At 43.2% G+C, this 23,188-nt stretch overlaps 1 protein-coding gene across 1 annotated transcript in view; it reads left to right on the forward strand.

The window, feature by feature from the left end:
* Positions 1-23,188, forward strand: part of ADAMTSL3 (ADAMTS like 3) — a 308,922-nt gene that overhangs the window by 160,176 nt on the left and 125,558 nt on the right. Inside the window, 1 exon segment of the mRNA XM_038420609.2 lies at positions 22,373-22,499. Coding sequence (XP_038276537.1) covers positions 22,373-22,499 — 127 coding nt within the window.

Genomic DNA, 23,188 nt, shown 5'->3' on the forward strand with positions numbered 1-23,188 from the left:
GCTGAGCAAGTGTAGAATGGTAGTAGAATGTGCATTTGGACATTTAAAAGCGCGCTGGCGCAGTTTACTGACTCAGTTAGACCTCAGCGAAACCAATATTCCCACTGTTATTACTGCTTGCTGTGCGCTCCACAATATCTGTGAGAGTAAGGGGGAGACGTTTATGGAGGGGTGGAAGGTTGAGGCAAATCGCCTGACTGCTGGTTACACACAGCCAGACACCAGGGCGGTTAGAAGAGCACAGGAGGGTGCGGTGCGCATCAGAGAAGCTTTGAAAACCAGTTTCATGACTGGCCAGGCTACAGTATGAAAGTTCTGTTTGTTTCTCCTTGATGAAACCCCCTGCCCCTTGGTTCACTCTACTTCCCTGTAAGCTAACCCCCCTCCACAGCTCCCTTCGATCACCACTTGCAGAGGCAATAAAGTCATTGTTGCTTCAGATTCATGCATTCCTTATTAATTCATCACACAAATAGGGGGATAATTACCAAGGTAGCCCAGGAGGGGTGGTGGAGGAGGGAAGGACAAGGCCACACAGCACTTTAAAAGTTTAAAACTTTAAAACTTATTGAATGCCAGCCTTCTGTTACTTGGGCAATCCTCTGGGATGGAGTGGCTTGGTGGCCAGAGGCCCTTCCACCGTGTTCTTGGGCGTCTGGGTGAGGAGGCTATGGAACTTGGGGACGAGGGCTGTTGGTTACACAGGGGCTATAGCGGCAGTCTGTAGTCCTGCTGCCTTTCCTGCAGCTCAACCATATGCTGGAGCATATTAGTTTGATCCTCCAGCAGCCTCAGCATTGAATCCTGCCTCCTCTCATCATGCTGCCGCCACCTTTCAGCTTCAGCCCTCTCTTCAGCCCGCCACTTATTCTCTTCAGCCTGCCACCTCTCGTGCCGGTCATTTTGTGCTTTCCTGCACTCTGACATTGTCTGCCTCCACACATTCATCTGTGCTCTGTCAGTGTGGGAGGACAGCATGAGCTCAGAGAACATTTCATCACGAGTGCGTTTTTTTTGCCTTCTAATCTTCGCTAGCCTCTGGGAAGGAGAAGATCCTATGATCCTTGAAACACATGCAGCTGGTGGAGAAAAAAAAAGGGACAGTGGTATTTAAAAAGACACATTTTATAGAACAATGGGTACACTCTTTCACGGTAAACCTTGCTGTTAACATTACATACATAGCACATGTGCTTTTGTTACAAGGTCGCATTTTGCCTCCCCCCCACCACGTGGCTAACAGCGGGGAACATTTCTGTTCAGCCATATTCAAACAGCCAAGCAGGAACAGGCACTTCTGAATGTCCCCTTAAGAAAAGCACCCTATTTCAACCAGGTGACCATGAATGATATCACTCTCCTGAGGATAACACAGAGAGTTAAAGAATGGGTGTTGTTAGAATGCCAGCAAACATACACTGCAATGCTTTGTTCTACAATGATTCCCGAGTACGTGCTACTGGCCTGGAGTGGTAAAGTGTCCTACCATGGTGGATGGAATAAGGCTGCCCTCCCCAGAAACCTTTTTTAAAGGCTTTGGGAATTGTCAAGGTTCCTTCCCCACTCTGAACTCTAGGGTACAGATGTGGGGACCTGCATGAAAACCTCCTAAGCTTACTTTTACCAGCTTAGGTTAAAACTTCCCCAGTGTACAAACTATTTTACCCTTTGCCCTTGGACTTCCACTGCCACTACCAAACGTTCGACTGGGTTTACTGGGAAAATGTTGTTTGGGAATGTCTTTCCCCCCAAAATCTTCACCAAAACCTTGCACCCCCCTGCCTGGGGAAGGCTTGATAAAAATCCTCACCAATTTGCATAGGTGACCACAGACCCAAACCCTTGGCTCTTAAGAACAATGAAAAAAGCATTCAATTTCTTACAAGAAGAATTTTAATATAAGAAAAGGTAAAAGGAATCACCTCTGTAAAATCAGGATGGTAAATACCTTACAGGGTAATTAGATTCAAAACACTGAGAATCCTTCTAGGCAAAACCTTAAGTTTCAAGAAAGACACAAAGACAAGAATATTCATTCTATTCAACACAGTCTAATTTCTCAGCCATTTAAAGAAATCATAATCTAATGCATATCTAGCTAGATTACTTACTAAGTTCTAAGACTCCATTCCTGTTTTGTCCCCAGCAAAAGCATCACACAGACAGACAGACCCTTTGTTTCTCCCTCCCTCCAGCTTTGAAAGTATCTTGTGTCCTCATTGGTCTTTGTGGTCAGGTGCCAGTGAGGTTATCCTAGCTTCTTAACCCTTTACAGGTGAAAGGATTTTTCCTCTGGCCAGGAGGGATTTTAAAGGTGCTTACCCTTCCCTTTATATTTATGACACACACCCCAAATCACAGCTAGGGTGAAACACTGGCTGGGATTTCTTCCTGGAGCTCTAAGAAAAAACAGAGTTAATAAGACACATGCACCTCTAAATATACTACCAAGTATATAAAGACTAAAAATATTTTCCACATCTCAAGGACTATTTTAACCAGTTGATTCGGGGAAACTTTCACGGGAGAGTGCATCAGCCACTTTGTTAGAAGCTCCTGAGATGTGTTGGATGTCGAAATCAAAATCTTGGAGAGCTAAACTCCACCGAATAAGTTTTCTGTTATTTCCCGTGGCGGTATGAAGCCACTGTAGCGCAGCATGATCGGTTTGCAGGTGGAAACGCCGTCCCCAAACATATGGGCGTAGCTTTTCCAGAGTGTAGACAATGGCGTAACATTCTTTTTCACTGACTGACCAGTTGCTTTCCCTCTGAGACAGTTATTTGCTGAGAAACATTACTGGGTGGTATTCTTGATCCGGTCCTTCCTGCATTAAAACTGCACTACGCTTGGATGCATCTGTGGTTACTAGGATCAGTTTGTCAAAATCTGGGGCCCTTAGTACAGGCTCAGACATGAGTGTCCCTTTAAGTTGGTTAAAGGCCTTCTGACACTCTTTGGTCCACTCAACGGCATTTGGTTGTTTCTTTTTGGTTAGGTCTGTCAGTGGGGCGGCAATTTGGTGATTTGGATTGCGGTACAAATCGTCTGTAATAACCAGCCAAGCCTAAGAATGATTGAACTTATTTCTATGACTTTGGGACAGGCCACTTTTGGATAGCATCCACTTTGGCCTGTAGGGGGTTGATAGTTCCTTGACCCACCTGGTGTCTAAGGTAAGTCACTCTCTTTAGGCCTATTTGACACTTCTTAGCCTTAACAGTTAGTCCTGCCTCCCTTATGCGCTCAAAGACTTTTTGTAGATGTTCCAGGTGTTCTGCCCAGGAATCCAAAAATATGGCCACATCGTCAAGGTAGGCGACTGCATATTCTCCTAATCCCGCTAGGAGACCATCTACAAGTCTTTGGAAGGTGGCGGGTGCATTCTGCAGCCCGAAAGGGAGTACATTAAATTCATACAGCCCGGCATGTGTGGTGAAGGCTGACTGTTCCTTGGCGGATTCATCTAGCGGTACCTGCCAGTACCCCTTGGTTAAGTCCAAGGTAGAGATGAACTGGGCCCGTCCCAGTTTCTCTAATAGTTCATCTGTGCATGGCATTGGATAGTTGTCTGGGTGAGTTACAGCATTTAGCTTATGGTAGTCCATGCAAAAACGTATCTCCCCATCTGGTTTGGGAACTAGAACCACTGGAGATGCCCATGCACTGCCAGAGGGGAGGATTACATCCATCTGTAGCATATCCTGGATCTCCCGTTCTATAGCAGTTTTAGCTTGAGGAGACACAAGGTAAGTTTGGACTTTAATTGAGCAATACCTGTGTCAATGGAGTAGTATGCCCATTCAGTCAGCCCTGGGGTGGCTGAGAATGTCGGAGCATAGCTAGTGCACAACTCCTGGATCTGCTGTCGCGGCATACGCCTGAGGGTCATGGAGAGGTTAACCTCTTCCACACCACGAGCACGTTTCCCTTCATAGTAGACACCTTCAGGCCACTCAGCGTCATCTCCTCCCTGGGCTGTAAACTGATAAAACTTTTAATTCTCTGGAATAAAAGGGCTTTAAAGAATTAATATGGTACACCTTAGGCTTTTGGTTGGAGGTGGGGAATGCTATGAGGTAATTAACAGCTCCCAGGCACTCCTGGACCATGAATGCTTCCATTTTATGGGCCTGGAGCACCTTTAAGACCATAACCTGGTCTCCTACTTTGAAGGAATGCTCTCTGGCATGTTTATCATACCAGGCTTTTTGCTCTTTTTGAGCATCCTGTAAGTTTTCTTTAGCAAGGGCTAGAGAGGTTCGGAGGGTGTTTAGTAGGTTGGTTACAAAGTCCAGAATGTTAGTTCCTGGAGAAGGTGTAAATCCCTCCCATTGCTGCTTCACCAACTGTAATGGCCCCTTAATCTCACGGCCATATACAAGTTCAAATGGTGAAAACCCTAAACTGGGATGTGGTACAGCTCTTTAGGCAAAGAGGAACTGCTGCAACACTAGGTCCCAATCATTGGAGTGCTCATTTATGAATTTATGTATCATTGCACCCAAAGTTCCATTAAACTTCTCCACCATGCCATTTGTTTGATGGTGGTAAGGAGTGGCAACCAAGTGATTTACCCCATGAGCTTCCCAAAGGCTTTCCATAGTTCCTGCCAGGAAATTAGTTCCTGCATCTGTGAGGATGTCGGCGGGCCAACCTACCTTGGCAAAAATGTCTGTTAGTGCCTGGCACACACTTTTAGCCCTGGTGATGCTTAGAGCTACTGCTTCTGGCCATCGGGTGGCAAAATCCATGATAGTCAGTATGTACTGCTTTCCTCTTAGTGTCTTTTTTGAAAAAGGACCCAGAATATCCACAGCTACTCGCTGAAATGGAACTTCAATGATGAGGAGTGGCTGGAGAGCGGCTTTGACCTGGTCTTGGGGTTTTCCCACTCTTTGGCATACCTCACAAGCCTGGACATAGGTAGAAACATCCTTGCCTATTCCCTCCCAGTGGAATGACCTCCCCAACCGGTCTTTGGTCCTGTTCACCCCAGCATGGCCACTAGGATGATTGTGGGCTAAGCTCAAGAGCTTGCCCTGGTACTTAGTTGGAACTACAAACTGTCTCTGAGGATGCCAGTATTCCTGGTGTCCACCAGAAAGAGTTTCCTTGTATAAAAGTCCTCTTTCTACAACAATCCTGGATCAATTAGAAGAGCTGCGAGGTGGTGGGTTGCTCCGTGCCGCCGTCCAAGGTCTCTGGAGACTTTCATCTACTTTCTGTTCAGCCTGGAACTGTTCCCTTGATGCTGGAGACATCAGTTCCTCATTGGATTGTGGACCTAGGCTTGGTCCCTCTGGAAGCAATGTAGGGGATGGGGCTGTTTCCGTTGACTGTGAACCGCTCTCCGCTGGTGCACTATGTTGGGGTTCAGGCTCCGGCTGAGCCTCTTGTATAGGGTTATCGGCTGCTGCCGGTTCAGGTTTGGTGGGGCCATCTGGGGTTGGGGTTGCAAGTATTGGATTCAGTGCTGGCAATGGGTCTGGTGCTGGTTGTTTCACCGGTTCCGGTTCTGGGCCTGGCTCTGTCTGGGTCTCTAGGACTGGATCCACTACTGCTGTTGCAGACATTGGCCTGGGGTCCGGGTCCATCACCTCTGACTGGGTCCTGGTAGAAGTTTCCAGAACAGAGCTAGGCATGACGGCTGGTTTAGTCTGGCTGCGGGTGACCATTCCCACCCTCTTGGCTGACTTCACATGACTGGCCAAGTCTTCCCCCAATAGCATGGGGATGGGATAATCATCATAGACTGCAAAAGTCCACATTCCTGACCAGCCCTTGTACTGGACAGGCAACTTGGCTATAGGCAAACTGAAAGAGTTGGACTTGAAAGGTTGAATCGTCACTTGGATCTCTGGGTTGATTAAAATTGGGGTGCACAAGGAAGCATGGATAACCGACACCTGTGCTCCGGTGTCCCTCCATGTGGTGACCTTCTTCCCGGCCACACTCACAGTTTCCCTCTGCTCCAAGGGTATCTGGGAGGTATCTGGGCCTGAGGACCTCTGGGGTGATTCTGGTGCAATAAACTGTAATCTGTTGGGGTTCTTGGGGCAGTTTGCCTTCACATGCCCCGGCTCACTACATTTAAAACATCGTCCAGCTGATGGGTCACTGGGATGAGGTGGGTTGCTGGAGAATGGTGTGGCAGGATGATAAGGTGACTGGAGGGTTGTGGCTGGTTCCTTGGGGGTAGATGGGGCAGCCTCTGGTTGTAGGATGTGGTCTGAGGTTGTCCCTTCTGGTATCCGCTCCAACTGCGACCAGTTTTTTTCTTCTCTGCCACCTCCACCCATTTGGCTCCAATCTCCCCCGCCTCGATTACAGTTTTGGGCTTCCCATCTAGGATGTATCTTTCTATTTCCTCAGGAATACCCTCTAAGAATTGCTCCATTTGCATTAGGAAGTGCAAATCTTCTGGAGATTTAATACTTGCTCCTGATATCCAGGCATCCCAATGTTTCACAATGTGGTAGGCATGTCGGGTAAATGACACATCTGGTTTCCACCTTAGGGCTCTGAACCGCTGACGGGAATGCTCAGGGTTAGCCCCATTCTGACTCTCGCCTTGGTTTTAAACAGTTCATACTGGTTCATGTGTTCCTTAGGCATTTCAGCCACCACCTCAGCTAAGGATCCACTGAGCTGTGGCCTCAGCTTTACCATGTATTGGTCTATAGAGATGCTGTACCCAAGGCAGGCCCTTTTGACATTTTCTAAGAAGGCCTCAGTATCATTGCCTGCCGTGTAAGTGGGGAACTTTCTGGGATGGGAAGTGATACCTGGAAAGGATTGCGAGGGTTTGTTTGCTTTTTCCTTCTCCTCCTCCACATGCTTCCTCTCTTTTTTCTTCTCCTCCAGTTCTTTGGCCCTTGCCTTTATTTCTTTGTCCTTGGCCTCCATTTCTTTGTCCTTGGCCTCCATTGCTCTCCTGTGGGCAGCCGCTTGGTGTTGTTCTGCCGATTTGCCTGGAGACAAAGGTGTTAGTTTTGGGGGTTTTTTTAGGATTTTGATCTTTTGAACAAAGAGAACAGATTTTAAAAGGAATTTTTTTCCCTTTGGGCTGCTGGAAAGCAGGTTTCCAACTGGAAGTAGTTGGAGTCTGTCTCTCTGCTTTGGGGCCAGAGCAGAGACAAAAGGGAATTGCCTTTTGTGAGCTGGAGTTTTCTCTACCTAAAGGCAGGATAGTTAACCTCCTGCAGGGAAATTCACCAGTCTTCACAGACCTGAAGTTTTTTTATTTTTTCCCTAAGAGCAACTAGAGGGGTTTTCTGCCTATTTGCCTGGAGCCAAAGGTGTTAGGTTTTTTTTATGATTTCTCTAGGTTGACAATCACTATCAGAGAATACAGGTATCATATTCAGCACAGCAAAATTTTACAAGCCAAGTTTTTTTTTTTCTGTTTTGGTTTTCTGTCTAACTCTCGGGTGTAAAGTTAGTTAAAAACAGAGAAGTTAGGATGACAGACTCAATGGTTCAACAAAAGCTGGAATTAGCCAGATCTGAGGCTGAGGAAAAACAAAAGGAACATGAAAGACAGATAGAACTCCTGCAGAGAGAAATGGAGGCCAAGGACAAAGACAGGGAGGCAGTGAAAGCGGCAGAACAACACCAAGCGGCTGCCCACAGGAGAGCAATGAAGGCCAAGGACAAAGAAATGGAGGAGAAGGAAAAAGAGAGGAAGCACGCTGCTACCATGTCACGGTTCCTTCCCCATTCTGAACTCTAGGGTACACATGTGGGGACCTGCATGAAAACCTCCTAAGCTTACTTTTACCAGCTTAGGTTAAAACTTCCCCAAGGTACAAACTATTTTACCCTTTGCCTTTGGACTTCCACTTTCACCATCAAACGTTTGACTGGGTTTACTGGGAAAACGTTGTTTGTCTTTCCCCCAAAATCTTCACCAAAACCTTGCACCCCCCTGCCTGGGGAAGGCTTGATAAAAATCCTCACCAATTTGCATAGGTGACCACAGACCCTGGCTCTTAAGAACAATGAAAAAAGCATTCAATTTCTTACAAGATGAATTTTAATATAAGAAAAGGTAAAAAGAATCACCTCTGTAAAATCAGGATGGTAAATACCTTACAGGGCAATTAGATTCAAAACATTGAGAATCTCTCTAGGCAAAACCTTAAGTTACAAGAAAGACACAAAGACAAGAATATTCATTCTATTCAACACAGTCTAATTTCTCAGCCATTTAAAGAAATCATAAACTAATGCATATCTAGCTAGATTACTTACTAAGTTCTAAGACTCCATTCCTGTTCTGTCCCTGGCAAAAGCATCACACAGACAAACAGCCCTTTGTTTCTCCCTTCCTCCAGCTTTGAAAGTATCTTGTCTCCTCATTGGTCATTTTGGTCAGGTGCCAGTGAGGTTATCCTAGCTTCTTAACCCTTTACAGGTGAAAAGATTTTTCCTCTGGCCAGGAGGGATTTTAAAGGTGTTTACCCTTCCCTTTATATTTATGACAATAGTATATCCAGGAGAGTCACAAATGCCAGGGCAAATTAATCATTAAACATGCTGGCTTTTAAACCTTGTATAGTATTTTAAAAGGTACACTCACCAGAGGTCCATTCTCCGCCTGGCGGATCCAGGAGGCAGCCTTGGGTGGGTTTGAGGGGTACTGGCTCCAGGTCCAGGGTGAGAAACAGTTCCTGGCTGTCGGGAAAACCAGTTTCTCCGCTTGTTTGCTGTAAGCCATCTACAACCTCATCATCATCATCTGCCTCGTCCCCAAAACCTGCTTCCGTGTTGCCTCCATCTCCATTGAAGGAGTCAAACAACATGGCTGGGGTAGTGGTGGCTGAACCCCCTAAAATGGCATGCAGCTCATCATAGAAGCAGCATGTTTGGGGCTCTGACCCGGAGTGGCCGTTCACCTCTCTGGTTTTCTGGTAGGCTTGCCTGAGCTCCTTAAGTTTCACGTGGCACTGCTTCAGATTCCTGTTATGGTCTCTGTCCTTCATGCCCTGAGAGATTTTCACAAACTTTTTGGCATTTCGAAAACTGGAACGTAGTGGATTCCTCTCCCCATACAGCGATCAGATCCCATACCTCCCATTCGGTCCATGCTAGAGCTCTTTTGTGATTCTGGGACTCCATCGTGGTCACCTCTGCTGATGAGCTCTGCATGGTCACCTGCAGCTTGCCACACTGGCCGAACAGGAAATTGAAATTCAAAAGTTCGCGGGCCTTTCCTGTCTACCTGGTCAGTGCATCTGAGTTAAGAGTGCTGTCCAGAGCGGTCACAATGGAGCACTCTGGGATAGGTCCTGGAGGCCAATACCGTCTAACTGTGTCCACAGTACCCCAAATTCGACCCAGCAAAACCGATTTCAGTGCTAATCCCCTTGTCAGGGGTGGAGTAAGGAATTGATTTTAAGAGCCGTTTAAGTCGGAAAAAAGGGCTTTGTCATGTGGACGGGTGCAGGGTTAAATCGATTTAACGCTGCTAAATTCGACCTCAACGCCTAGTGTAGACCAGGGCATAGTGTGTAAAGGTTTGGGGCATATACAATTAAAAATGCTCTCCTTGGTGCTGCTTCGCATTGTCTCAAAATATAACCACTTCCCAAGGTGGATCTGTCTACATTGGAGCTGGAGGTGTCATTCCCTGCTCAGGTATATGTACGCATGCCAGCTTTGATCAAGGTAGCATGCTGAAAGTAATGTAGCTGCAGCAGGGCAGGTGGAGGGATGGATTGGCCATCCAAATGACAAACTAGGGTCTTGGATGGGATTGTACTTGGTGCAGCTAGCCTTTCCCACCACCTATCCTGCAGGGGCTGCACAGCTATTTTTAGTGTGCTGAAGCAATCAAAGTTAGTGCATGTAGGCTTACCTGAACTGGAAGCTAGATCTCCAGCTCCAGTGTAGACATAACTGGGTCTATGAGGAAATATCTTTTGATTGAAGTATATTATCTTTTGAATGGACCTCTAAATTCAGGCAGTTTCTTTGTATTCTCAGCCTGAATTTTTATACACACAACAATAAAATAATACATTACCGTGTGTGTGTGTGTGTGTGTTTGTGTGTGTGTGTGTGTATGTAAATACTTTATTAACATCCAAAAGTGCCTGCAGTGTGAACTCCCCGGAGTGTGTCTATATAGTGATTCACATCAGACACCCTTCACCAAGCATCAGAAAGCGCTTATGGTGAAGGCACTTTAAGGTGTTAATAAGGCATTTTTAAGGTCTTTCAGAAGCCTTTATTTATATTTTGTGCCTAGTAACTTTCTACTTTTGCTTGAAATTGTAACTTTTTACCAGATACCTTGTTTTCCAAACTACTGTTGCTAATGCTGGAGTATTGCCTGCAGGCACTTTTACTTCCTACCACTTTATCCCTTCTTTCTATAAAGCTATCAGATACGTAGTGGCTTCCCTCCGATCTCTAATTTGTCTTATCCACACTTTTCTTATCTAAGAGACTGCTAGTACTCAGTTTGCTATGTTTTCTTGTGTTTGGGGGGGGTTGTGTTAGCTTTGCACAGATGTGGTTGAAGGTCCCAATTCAGCAAGGTACTTAAGCATGTGGGTAGTGACATTTCCTTCAGTGGCACAACTCAGATGGTTAAAGTTAGGTACATGCTTAAGTATATTGCTGAATTGGGATCTTAATCACCTTCAAATCTCTGTAAGCCAAATTTGCCTTAATATAAAGTAAAAGAGTATGCACCCAATCAGAAAAGCAAGAGACAGAGTAATCTGATTCTGTATATTTCGTTAGTTAGTTAGTTAGTTGACAGCATTCTTATAGATTAACCACATTGGGCCAAAACCCACTCCCACTGAGTTCAATGGATCCTATTTTACTATCCTGTATATTTATGAACTGGAAACAGTGGGATGTGGGAAGGGACACTTGCTCCAATAGTGGGTGGTCCTGTAATCTCAGAGCCGCCCCTAGTGCTTTAATATGTTCTTTCATAAAAATTGAATAGTTTTGAAATACTCGGTTTTATTTGATGGAAGTGGATTTACTGCTCTGGAACACATTCTTTAGCTTCTTGCCTTCATATATAAAATGTTGCAAAATATGTGGGAAGTCTTTTGAGGACCCCCTTAGTATGCAGTGAATATTTGGTATTGCGTTTCTTTTTCTTCTGTTTTCTTCATTGCTTAACATTCCTTTCCCCGGTATTGAGGACAGAGGGATTTGGGCATCTGATTATGTATCTTGATGGTAAACCCCATTAATCTGGTTTATGTTATGCTCCTATTCCCCAAGCCTCAAACCTCATTTTTTCTTTCCCTGCCTTCTTTATCTCTCAACCCCCAACTTCCTTGCCCCATACATACATGACAGGCCACATTCACTCCAGGGAAATTTTCTAAACGTTTCCCACTGCCGCTAATATCAGTCCAGTTCCGTGGGATGGGGGGTGGCGTGGGGGGGAGGGGTGGGAAGCCCTAGAATAGACAGCCCATTGGTAGCTGCAGCCATTTTAATGCTGTGTTATGTGCCTAAAGCAGTGTGGCATGACTGAAGGGTACTGATATCTGAAAACAGAGCATATTAATCTTGTGTCTCTCTGAATTACATCTCCAGTGAAGCCAAAACCAAAATTTTTAAATATCTGTGGCAGCTGATGAGCCATCCAAGCTAGGGATAACACTGGTGGAGGTGATGTGCTATTAATGATGGCAGGACATGATTAGATATTTTCCTTAATGTATGCAGGTCCTGTTATCTGTCCATCTTTTTGCGGGGACTGAGTTGCTGATCTTCAGTATGGAGAAGGAGCTTTGTGAGCCTTTTCTCCATGCTCTATTTGACTTTTCTTTCACCCGTTTTAGAAATAAGCTATCCGCTGATTCCATCATAATTCAGAAGGTTGAGCATGGGTTATACTGTGAGTGAAGAGAGATGCTTTACATGATAGAACTCTGCAATTTACAACAGGGCAAAGATACATGGGAAATGTTAGAGTAAGATGCAGTATAAATTTCCCATGATGGATTTTATAATCATGCTTGTGTGGTCATAAAAAGGAATTCCCATGACCATATTTAAAATTCACTATCTGTTGTACATATGCCAAAATCCTTACCATCTGCCTGTCATGTGGTTTTGTTATCAGACAAATAAGGCAGGAAAAAGTACAGTAGGTAACTGTCATTCATGGAATAAGAGCTGTGCAATGTGTGAGCTTATGTGAGCATAAATTCCACTATAACTTTTGTTTTTCAATTTTGTGGTTTACAACAACAACAACAAATTAAATCCTTTTTCTCTGGCAAAGTCCTGAGGATTATAATCAGCCATAAGCAGGCAAACTCCAATCGATTTAAAAGGAAATTTGCTTGAGTAAGCACTCAGGGATTTACCATACTCTTTTTTTTTTTAACTACAAACATTGAAAGAAACGTTATGGCCCTTTTCAGCCTATTCAATGCTTGAAGGAGAGATTTCTGCCAGAGACTGCTGAGGAAATGTTTATCTCGCACAGTGCTTGTTGCCTTTTGCAATATGTAGCTTATGTAGCAGTTTCTGATCTCAGTTTTAATTTCTACTATTGTAAGGCTGAAGATACAAAATTAAATGTCATATCTTGGTTTCCCCCCATGCAAAGCCCAGTTAAAAATACTTTGGGTGGGGAAACTGTGGTGGGACAACTTGGAGATAGCTGAAGGATTAAAGCAGCAGCTACTGCTCTTTGTGATCACCACCTCCTGTTGGGTTTTGTGACTTGATGGATCCATAGTGTGGGCAAATCCATTGACTGCCTCCCTTCTACACTCTGTCCACCCAGAATATAGGAACATGGAACCTGCCATCCTGGATCAGACCAGTGGTCCAGCTAATACAGCATTCTTTCACCACGAGTGGCCAGTACTAAATATAGTACTTCAGAGGAAAGTTTAAAAAAAAGCAATAGACAGTTGTGGGATACCTGCCATCAGAGAAAATTTACTCCTACCCCCTGATAGCTAGAGGTTGGCTTATGCCCTGAAAAAATGCCTTCTGCCATGTTCCCATGTACAGCACTTCTACAGAGCTCATTTGAAGGAGAATCATATATTACCCCAGGGATGTGCAAACTTCCAATCATGGTCTCCCTTGCCGTTCATGGAATTTGTCACGTCCCCCCGCATTACTTGTAATCGGAAGTAATCCCTTACTTCTGCGCTGTTGCTGGCAGCAGCACTGCCTTCAGAGCTGGGTGGCTGGAGAGCGGCGGCTGCTGGCTGGGTGTTCATGTTGTTTGCAGAGCAGGAAGACTATTTTTCAATCCTGCCCCACAATACCCACTCCATTTTTATCCCACTCCCGCTATTATGACAGCGAATCCTGTGGGACCCGCGAGATCCCAGGTTCTTCACGCTTCCCGAGGAGAATCTCTTGCCCCCAGTTTGTGCACCACTGGACTACCCCTTACCCAGCCTGTCTGTGGCCTGTCTTCTTGCTCAGCAGAAATGTGGTGTTTCTTTTGTATTTCAACCCTTATGTGCCAGTGGAGAGGAAGCCACGATATTTTTCCAAAATTAATTATTTTTTGTTTTTGTTTTGCTTTGGGAGATTTTCACTTACATTTTCATGTTTCTATTTCTCATTTCCTTACCAGCATTTTGCATGGGTGCAAACATTTATGCAGCTTTCAAAATTAGCATTGCAAGTAGAAACTCAAAGGTACTAATGTACAGGGAGCAGATTGAAATTTGATTTCAGAATGCATTGTTTGGCTTGCCATACATCACTAGTGAGTAAAGCGATAATTGTGTCATTGTAAGATAAGACTGAACTGGTTTTCTATTTCTGTTCTATTAAAAAATCATCATGATAAGAAAGAGCAGTGATGCATTCACTGCCTCTTGCCCAGTGGAATATAGACTATTGAAAAGCACAATGAATTAGTGTCAACTTTTTAATGAAACAGGACATGAATAAGTGACAGGCAGATCCATTAAATTAGGGCACTATGTAACATCAAAGAAAATTCAGGGCAGTAATTATTATTTATTTTATATAATGTCTTCAGTCCTGAAGTGTTCTGAAAAGTCAAGTTGACCCTGTGCCAAGGAGCTTAGTCTAAGACAACACAGGCATTAAACAAACTCAGAATGGAGTTAGTGCATTTTAACTCCAATGCTTCATGAAATGTATGTGTCCATGACTCTCGAGTGCCCAAGAAGCATTAGTATTCCACACCAAAAAAAGAGCATAATTCATATTTTCAAGTAAACTGGACGTGTCTATGGGTGGGTAAGTGGGAAGCTGCAGGGGGAAAGTAAGATTAAGCAGTTGTAAGAAATGCAGCTCTGACAACCTTTCAAATGCCCTAAGATTTGAAGCTTGGGACTTGATGCTGGACTGAGCTCTGCATGGGCAAACCCAAGTACCTGCATGGAGCTCTGTTGATGAAAAAGGGTTTGGCATGGTGATAGGGATCCACCAGAACGGTTCTCTTTGCAGGATTGGGGCCTTAATTAATAATGCTATTGCTTTCCAGTCCTGTCCATTTTCTCATTATAATTAAATCTAAGCATCTGTTTAAAAAATGGAGATTCTTGAATTTGAAAGATTGTACGTTAACCTTCACAAATCAAAATTAAATATCCTGTGTTTGTGTTTTTTGTTTAAATCTACTTCCTCAGTTGAAACAATATTCAGCTTATATTAAATTTTGGAAAAGCTGTTGAACATTTGGGCTCTATTCACTTTTAGCATAAGCGTGTGCTACTCTGCCTATTTATACCAACAGAGAATCGGGTCCTCGGCATAGATTTTGAGTACCTTTTTATTTAAGAACCACAGTAACAAAATAATGTATTCAGATACAGCCCTAAATTATTATCTGGTTGAAACATTTTCTGAAAATAATTGCAGTCTATCCAAATTCGCAGGTGCCCAATCAATGCAGTTATTGTAAAAACTTTATTAGATACACTGTGCACTGATTTCTCAAAACTCTCTTTATTTTAAATTTCCAGTTATGTTACATTACATTATATTGGCCACTGATTCTCTCTGAAAATGTACCAGTTCAATTTATCTGTTTGGGGATATTTACTTACAACCCACTCATTATAGTATTTTTATCACTTTTTATAATTATGTCATGTTAGTTCTTTTATAATTTAATATGGTCCCTATTCTTATATTACACAGCTTATATTGTCACTTGTTTCATTTATGCAATCTATGTTAAAATCACCTAATATAATTATTTCTGAATATGCCCCGAAAGCCTGCAGATGTTCTCCCAGTCTGCCTATAACATTTATAGTTGATCCCTTTGCTCTGTAAATAGCCAACAATATGGGGTAGATTAACCCTAACAAATGCCTTAATCATTAAAATCTTCAGACCTTTCTGGATGGCTGACATGGAGTATCAAGCTGAGGAAGGTAATTCATTATTGCATATTGCTGGATTCCACACTGAATTTCTCTCCTGAAACAAAATATAACACTACCTGTTTTAAATGTTTATCCCAAATTAACAGGTTTCAGAGTAGCAGCCCTGTTAGTCTGTATTCGCAAAAAAGAAAAGGAGTACTTGTGGCACCTTAGAGACTAACCAATTTATTTGAGCATAAGCTTTCGTGAGCTACAGCTCACTTCATCGGATGCATTTGGTGGAAAATACAGAGGGGAGATTTATATACACACACAGAGAACATGAAACAATGGGTTTTATCATACACACTGTAAGGAGAGGTTTCAGAGTAGCAGCCGTGTTAGTCTGTATTTGCAAAAAGAAAAGGAGTACTTGTGGTAGTCTCTAAGGTGCCACAAGTACTCCTTTTCTTTTTACTGTAAGGAGAGTGATCACTTAAGATGAGCTATTACCAGCAGGAAGGAGCGGGGGGCGGGGTGGAAAGGAGGAAAACCTTTTGTGGTGATAATCAAGGTGGGCCATTTCCAGCAGTTAACAAGAACGTCTGAGGAACAGTAGGGGGTGGGGTGAGGAGGGGAAATAACATGGGGAAATAGTTTTACTTTGTGTAGGTTTCAGAGTAGCAGCTGTGTTAGTCTGTATTCGCAAAAAGAAAAGGAGTACTTGTGGCACCTTAGAGACTAACAAATTTATTAGAGCATAAGCTTTCGTGAGCTACAGCTCACTTCGCATCCGATGAAGTGAGCTGTAGCTCACGAAAGCTTATGCTCTAATAAATTTGTTAGTCTCTAAGGTGCCACAAGTACTCCTTTTCTTTTTACTTTGTGTAATGACTCATCCACTCCCAGTCTCTATTCAAGCCTAAATTAATTGTATCCCGTTTGCAAATTAATTCCAATTCAGCAGTCTCTCGTTGGAGTCTGTTTTTGAAGTTCTTTTGTTGAAGGATAGCTACTCTCAGGTCTGTAATTGTGTGACCGGAGAGATTGAAGTGTTCTCGGACTGGTTTTTGAATGTTTTGAAACTACCCCCTACTGTTCCTCAGACGTTCTTGTTAACTGCTGGAAATGGCCCACCTTGATTATCACCACAAAAGGTTTTCCTCCTTTCCCCCGCTCCTTCCATGCTGCTCATCTTAAGTGATCACTCTCCTTACAGTTTTCAGAGTAGCAGCCATGTTAGTCTGTATTCGCAAAAAGAAAAGGAGGACTTGTGGCACCTTAGAGACTAACAAATTTATTAGAGCATAAGCTTTCGTGAGCTACAGCTCACTTCATCGGATGCATTTGGTGGAAAAAACAGAGGGGAGATTGATATACACACACAGAGAACATGAAACAATGGGTTTATCATACACACTGTAAGGAGAGTGATCACTTAAGATAAGCCATCACCAGCAGCGGGAGGGGCGAGGAAGGAGGAAAACCTTTCATGGTGACAAGCAAGGTAGGCTATTTCCAGCAGTTAACAAGAATATCTGAGGAACAGTGGGGGGTGGGGTGGGGTCGGGGGGAGAAATAACATGGGGAAATAGTTTTACTTTGTGTAATGACTCATCCATTCCCAGTCTCTATTCAAGCCTAAGTTAATTGTATCCAGTTTGCAAATTAATTCCAATTCAGCAGTCTCTCGTTGGAGTCTGTTTTTGAAGCTTTTTTATTGAAGGATAGCCACTCTTAGGTCTGTAATCGAGTGACCAGAGAGATTGAAGTGTTCTCCAACTGGTTTTTGAATGTTATAATTCTTGACGTCTGATTTGTGTCCATTCATTCTTTTACGTAGAGACTTTGACCAGTTTGACCAATGTACATGGCAGAGGGGCATTGCTGGCACATGATGGCATATATCACATTGGTAGATGCGCAGGTGAATGAGCCTCTGATAGTGTGGCTGATGTGATTAGGCCCTGTGATGGTGTCCCCTGAATAGATATGTGGACAGAGTTGGCAACGGGCTTTGTTGCAAGGATAGGTTCCTGGGTTGGTGGTTCTGTTGTGTGGTATGTGGTTGTTGGTGAGTATTTGCTTCAGATTGGGGGGCTGTCTGTAAGCAAGGACTGGCCTGTCTCCCAAGATCTGTGAGAGTGATGGGTCGTCCTTCAGGATAGGTTGTAGATCCTTGATGATGCGTTGTAGAGGTTTTAGTTGGGGGCTGAAGGTGATGGCTAGTGGCGTTCTGTTATTTTCTTTGTTGGGCCTGTCCTGTAGTAGGTGACTTCTGGGTACTCTTCTGGCTCTGTCAGTCTGTTTCTTCACTTCAGCAGGTGTAAGGTCTCCTTACAGTGTGTATGATAAAACCCATTGTTTCTCACGAAAGCTTATGCTCAAATAAATTTGTTAGTCTCTAAGGTGCCACAAGTACTCCTTTTCTTTTTTATCCCAAATTAGTGATTTTTGACTATTTTTCAATAAAACCCTTGGCCAAAATTTTCAAACCTGAGTGTCTAAAGTTAGGCTCCAAAATGCATATTTTGTCACTCAAGTAGAAGTGGCCTGACTTTCAAAGATGCCAGGCAACCTGCAGCTTCTACAGGTTTTTGTGGGATTGGTTAGTGCTCAGCAACTCTGAAATTCAGGCCAGCTCTATATAGGTATCAAAGTACAGATCTAAGAGGCTAACTTCAGGTATCCACGTTGGAAAACATTGACCTATTATATATACCATGTTCGTTAAGGCCTTGATCCAGCAAAATATGTACATATACTTACCTGTAATCTTGTGAGTAACACTGCTGACTGGACACTAAAAGTCTGGTTACAGGAGTAACTGCAACCAGCCTCCCTGCTCTCAAGGATCCAGCTCCAGTGGAGAGAGGTAGGTACCATCTCCGTGCCACCCTGAGGGGGGATCCTCTCCGCCCCCCCCTTGTGCTTTCCCCTGGCCCCTGCCTTGCTCCAGGAACTGACCGCCACCCTGGTCCCGCTGTGCTTTTCCCCCTGGCCCCTGCCTCATTCTGGGGACCACTCCCTCCCTTTGTCCTGCTGTGCTCTTGCCCCTGGCCCCTGCATCGCCATGGGGGCCCACAAATATATTTGGCACTGGGCCCACAAATGTTAATCAAGCCCTGATGGCCCCCATCACTGTAGTACCTGACAGCCTCAGCCTCACAACCTTTAGTGTATTTATCCTTACAACATGCTGGTGAGGTAGGGAAGTGTTGTTATCCCATTTTACAGATGAGGAACTGAGGCCCAAAGGGTATGTCTACACTGTGATAAAAGACCCATGGCTGGCCTGGGTCAGTTGACTCAGGCTCACAGGGTTCGGGCTGAAGGGCTATAAAATTGCAGTGTAGAAATTCAGGCTGATGGTGGAGCCTGGACTCTGATATCCCATGAGGAGGGAGGGTCTCAGAGTCTGGGTTCCAGCACAAGCCCAAACACTGCAATTTTTAGCCTCGCAGCCCATGCCCCATAAGCCCAAGTCCACTGGCCCAGACTCTGAGGCTCGGTGCTGCGGGCTTTTTATAGCCGTGTAGATATACCCCAAAAGACTAAATGACTTGCCCAAGGTCACACAGGAGGTCTGTGGTGGAGAAGGAAATTGAACCCAAGTCGCAGCTCTGTGCCCTGACCACTGGATCATCCTCCTTCTCAAGAACATACCCCTTCTCTGCCTTATGAAGCATATTCAAATGTAAAACATTAACACACTGTAGCTCTTTGTCCCCCTCTAGTGGCTGGACCAAGTATTGAGGGTTATGAGTCTGATTCTACCTCTGAGTTAATGGACCTGAGGTAAAATTTCCAAAGGGACTAAGGTCCAAATTTTCAAATATATTTAGGCACCTAGAGATGCAGATGGGCACTTAATGGAAGTTAAAAATGCATCCTAGGCTCTGTACAATTTTACATCCGGTCTTTTACCTAAGGTGGTAGATTCATTTTAAATCCTTAACCCAGTCCTGATGTTGGCAGCATTTGTCATCTTCTACAACTTTTCATGTGTTAAGCTGTTTATGGGCAACATTGTCTAAATTGTTCTGCATCCTCTTATAGACCTGTACATAATTGCTCAAAACTGGCACGTATTTCTTTTTTAAATTAATACTGGGTTTAAACCTCTCAGGTTAGCACACACCAAAGTCCTTTATACTTGCAGAAAAAGAAAAGTTTCCTCTTGTAAATGTATTATTCTGCAGCAGTACTTACCATGATACTAAAGCCACTTCCTTTTAAGTAAGCACGTTCCTGGTAAACCTTAACTAAGTTTTTCTTTCTATCTTGATATATATCACAGTATATAAAATAATGTCTAGATTAGAGAAAATCAATTCAGAAACCATCTGACCTTGGATAAGGGGCAGGCATTTGGAAGTCTGCTTTCTTTGCTTTGCATATTCATAACCCTTTTTCTGCTAGTGAACTTCATATGTACCTAGAGGAGTATATGTTCCATAGAATGGTAAGGAAAATGCCTTGATCAGTTGAAGAGTTGCCCCCCAAAAATGTACCCAAAATTACAGTGTGTAATACAGTGTGTAAAAATACTCCATACTATTTAGTAGTCATAAACAATCTGTAGTTGCAGATTAGTTGAGGGTTTGCTTTGTTTTTGTTTTTCTGCCACCAGTTCAGCTCTCTTTGAGACTAATAGTAAATCTCCCACTGACCTAAGTAGGAACAGTATTGAGCCTTTCATACTGAACCCTAGTTTTGCCATTCACCTTAATTCAGAACTCAGCTAATTGTATGCACCTTCCATTGAAGCCAATGGGGCAAATCCTGATCCCTTGGAATTGGTGGAATTCTGCCACTGACTTTAGGGGGACTGTCCTTTGTCTCAGGAGGACTGCAAATCTCTCTGAGGACAGAATCTAGTCCAGTAACTCTGAGAAGCCTTCTGGCCTTCCCATCATTTTATTCCAGTTCTGGAGCTGCTTCCTTTCAGCTGTGGATTTGAGATTCAGAGAAGGCTGGTAAGCCTCCTGGAGACAGGAATAACAACGCTGAAACACTGATTGTTTCTTTGTTAACAGTAAAATGCTAAATTAATAGGTATTGTCCTGAGACGCTTGCGTCTCCCTACACTCTCCTCTTTTCTCTTTTTTCACAATGCTTCCTTCCCCTTTTCCTTATCGCTCCTTCTCCCTTATTTCTTGTATCTTATCTTTCACTTGTTTTTTGATGTTCAAAAGCAAGTTAATGTTGATTCTGCTACTCATTAATTATATAGCAATGCCAAACAGGCCTGCTTGGTTTAAGCAATAAACCACAGCTGAGTAATCAGAATCTCAAATATCATCTGTTACCCAGCTATTTAATAAAATATTTGTGGTCTCCTTCAAAGCAAAAGTCTAGGGGTCCAAATTTGTGTTGAGGCAACCACTGTGTGTCCCCAACACTCAGGATCCAGCCGTGAGGCTCCAGTTCCCCCAGATGGCCATTTTGGTGGGAGGGGGGACGTAGAAGCTGGCTAGCCCAAGAGGGTTCCTTGGTTACATCCTTTAGATTCCTGCCACTCAGCAAGTTGTGACACATTACCCAGTTCTGAACTACCAAGCAAAATGTGCTATTTGTGCCTCTCTACCATGTAGCACAGAGGGGAACAAAATCATAGACATGGAGCAGCTCCACCTCTTCATGTCTGGCTATGGATCTACTTGCAATGGGAGTGCTGGGAACCATTGAACCAAAGTGTAAATCATGTATATTTTGGAAACCACATCAAGTCAGGAGGTGTGGCAACACCCCTAGTTCCAGTACCTGTCTGCGTGATTTGGGCCTTCTATGTTCATGGATCTCTGGCTTACACAGAAATTGTAGGACTCTGCCTTTTATGTGCTGACTCCATCCCTAATTCTCCAAGGAAAGCATGTGTCATTTCTTGGCAGCTAACCTTGCCCCTTCCATGCATTTTTATATGGCAAAGGGAACGTATGGGCCAATTTCACAGTTTTAACTTAGCTGTAAGTTGTGAGTTTCCACAGCATTTTTCACATTGTCACTTCTGGGTTTGTAAAGAATTTCTCTCCATAATGGATTAGCGGCCCCTTTGGGGGGTACTTGCTTAGAGCAGCTTGTCATACAAGGCAGGCTTAAGGCTGCAAGATAGTACTTAACATGTTACTTAATATTTGATGCCACCTGCACATATCTTGGTACAAAATCTCAGGTGAAAAATATGTGGGACAAAATATTGATCTCCCTTTCAACAAATAGACATTTTTAGTAAATTCTGTGTACTGCTCTTCAACTGTTTTCCCTCCTGAGTCCCATATTTCTTATGAAGAAACTGATTCAAATAAAAATGGACAGATATAACATCTGTGTGCTTTATAGTTTGGAGGGTTTTCATTTAACATTTTTTCAAAGAGCCTGATTTAACACTTCACTTTTCTGAAGATTTTTTTCCCATAGGTAGAATTTGCATCAGCATTAAGAAGTTTCGTTTGGAGACAGGGGCACAAAATAAACTAAAATAAAACAGAATTGAAACCTTTAGGGTTTTCTAAATCCAAAATAGCTGATGTGAACTAACTAACTGGAAAAAAAATGTATCTAGTGATCTTGGCCCATATCAGTTAAATTTTGAAAAAACAAGAGATTAGATCATGAAAATTGCCAAGAGTTTCTTAACTATGGATCTAAAACCAATGTGCTACTTTAATATTTACCTTTGGTTGTTTAAATGATTTTCTTCTCTCAGACTGAATTTAGCAGGTGATGAAAGACAAATTCTAAATAACAAAGTAACAGCTGACCCGTGTATGTTATAGCAAATAACACCCAGCTTTATACATTTGGAAAAATACTGGAAAAGTGACTTCTGTATTTCTGTGCTTGGATATCTTAATGTATTTGATTGTTGTAGCTCATCATTAAAATCATAGAAATTTCTTTTAAGACCCTATGTAGCTTAAATTTGAAAAGCAAGGTATGCTTTGAAAGAATGAGGCCAGCTCATAAAATCAAAAGGATAACATAATAAATAAAATTCCAGAAACCTGAGCATGTCTACTATAGCTTTGCCCTCCTTCTGACTGTGGTGTTGATGTTGGCAGGCAGTAGGCTGTGATCGACAACTTGGGAGTAATGCCAAGGAAGACAACTGTGGAATCTGTGCAGGAGATGGTTCAACATGCAGGCTTGTGAGGGGACAAGCTAAGGCACATGTTTCACCAGAAAAAAGTAGGTTGCAAATTGATCCTATGTTGATTTATCCTTGACTATGTTTTCTGCTTATATATTAACACAACCTATTGCAGAGTCTGACCTTTTCACTATATTCTTGTTTGCAGTTATCCAAAGCTACTTAATATAAAGTCTGTGCTAGATTAGTCTACTGAAATTCCATGAGGGATACCACACATTAGAGTATAGCTAGGAAAGAATTTGAGATATGCTTTTTTTCTCCTTTTTTTTTTTTTAAGAGCAATTCAATTTATTCTATCAGGAATAACCATCAAGATATGCATCTCATTTTATAGGTTTCAGAGTAGCAGCTGTGTTAGTCTGTATTCGCAAAAAGAAAAGGAGTACTTGTGGCACCTTAGTGACTAACAAATTTATTTGAGCATAAGCTTTCGTGAGCTACAGCTCACTTCATCGGATGCATTCAGTGGAAAATACAGTGGGGAGATTTATATACACAGAGAACATGAAACAATGTGTGTTACCATACACACTGTAATGAGAGTGATCACTTAAGGTGAGCTATTGCCAGTGCGGTGGGGGGGAGAACCTTTTGTAGTGATAATCAAGCTGGGCCATTTCCAGCAGTTGGCCCACGTTGATTATCACTACAAAAGGTTCCCTCCCCCCCCCGCTGGTAATAGCTCAACTTAAGTGATCACTCTGGTTACAGTGTGTATGGTAAC

Source organism: Dermochelys coriacea, chromosome 10 (assembly GCF_009764565.3).
Source record: "Dermochelys coriacea isolate rDerCor1 chromosome 10, rDerCor1.pri.v4, whole genome shotgun sequence".
Lineage (NCBI taxonomy): Eukaryota > Metazoa > Chordata > Testudines > Dermochelyidae > Dermochelys > Dermochelys coriacea.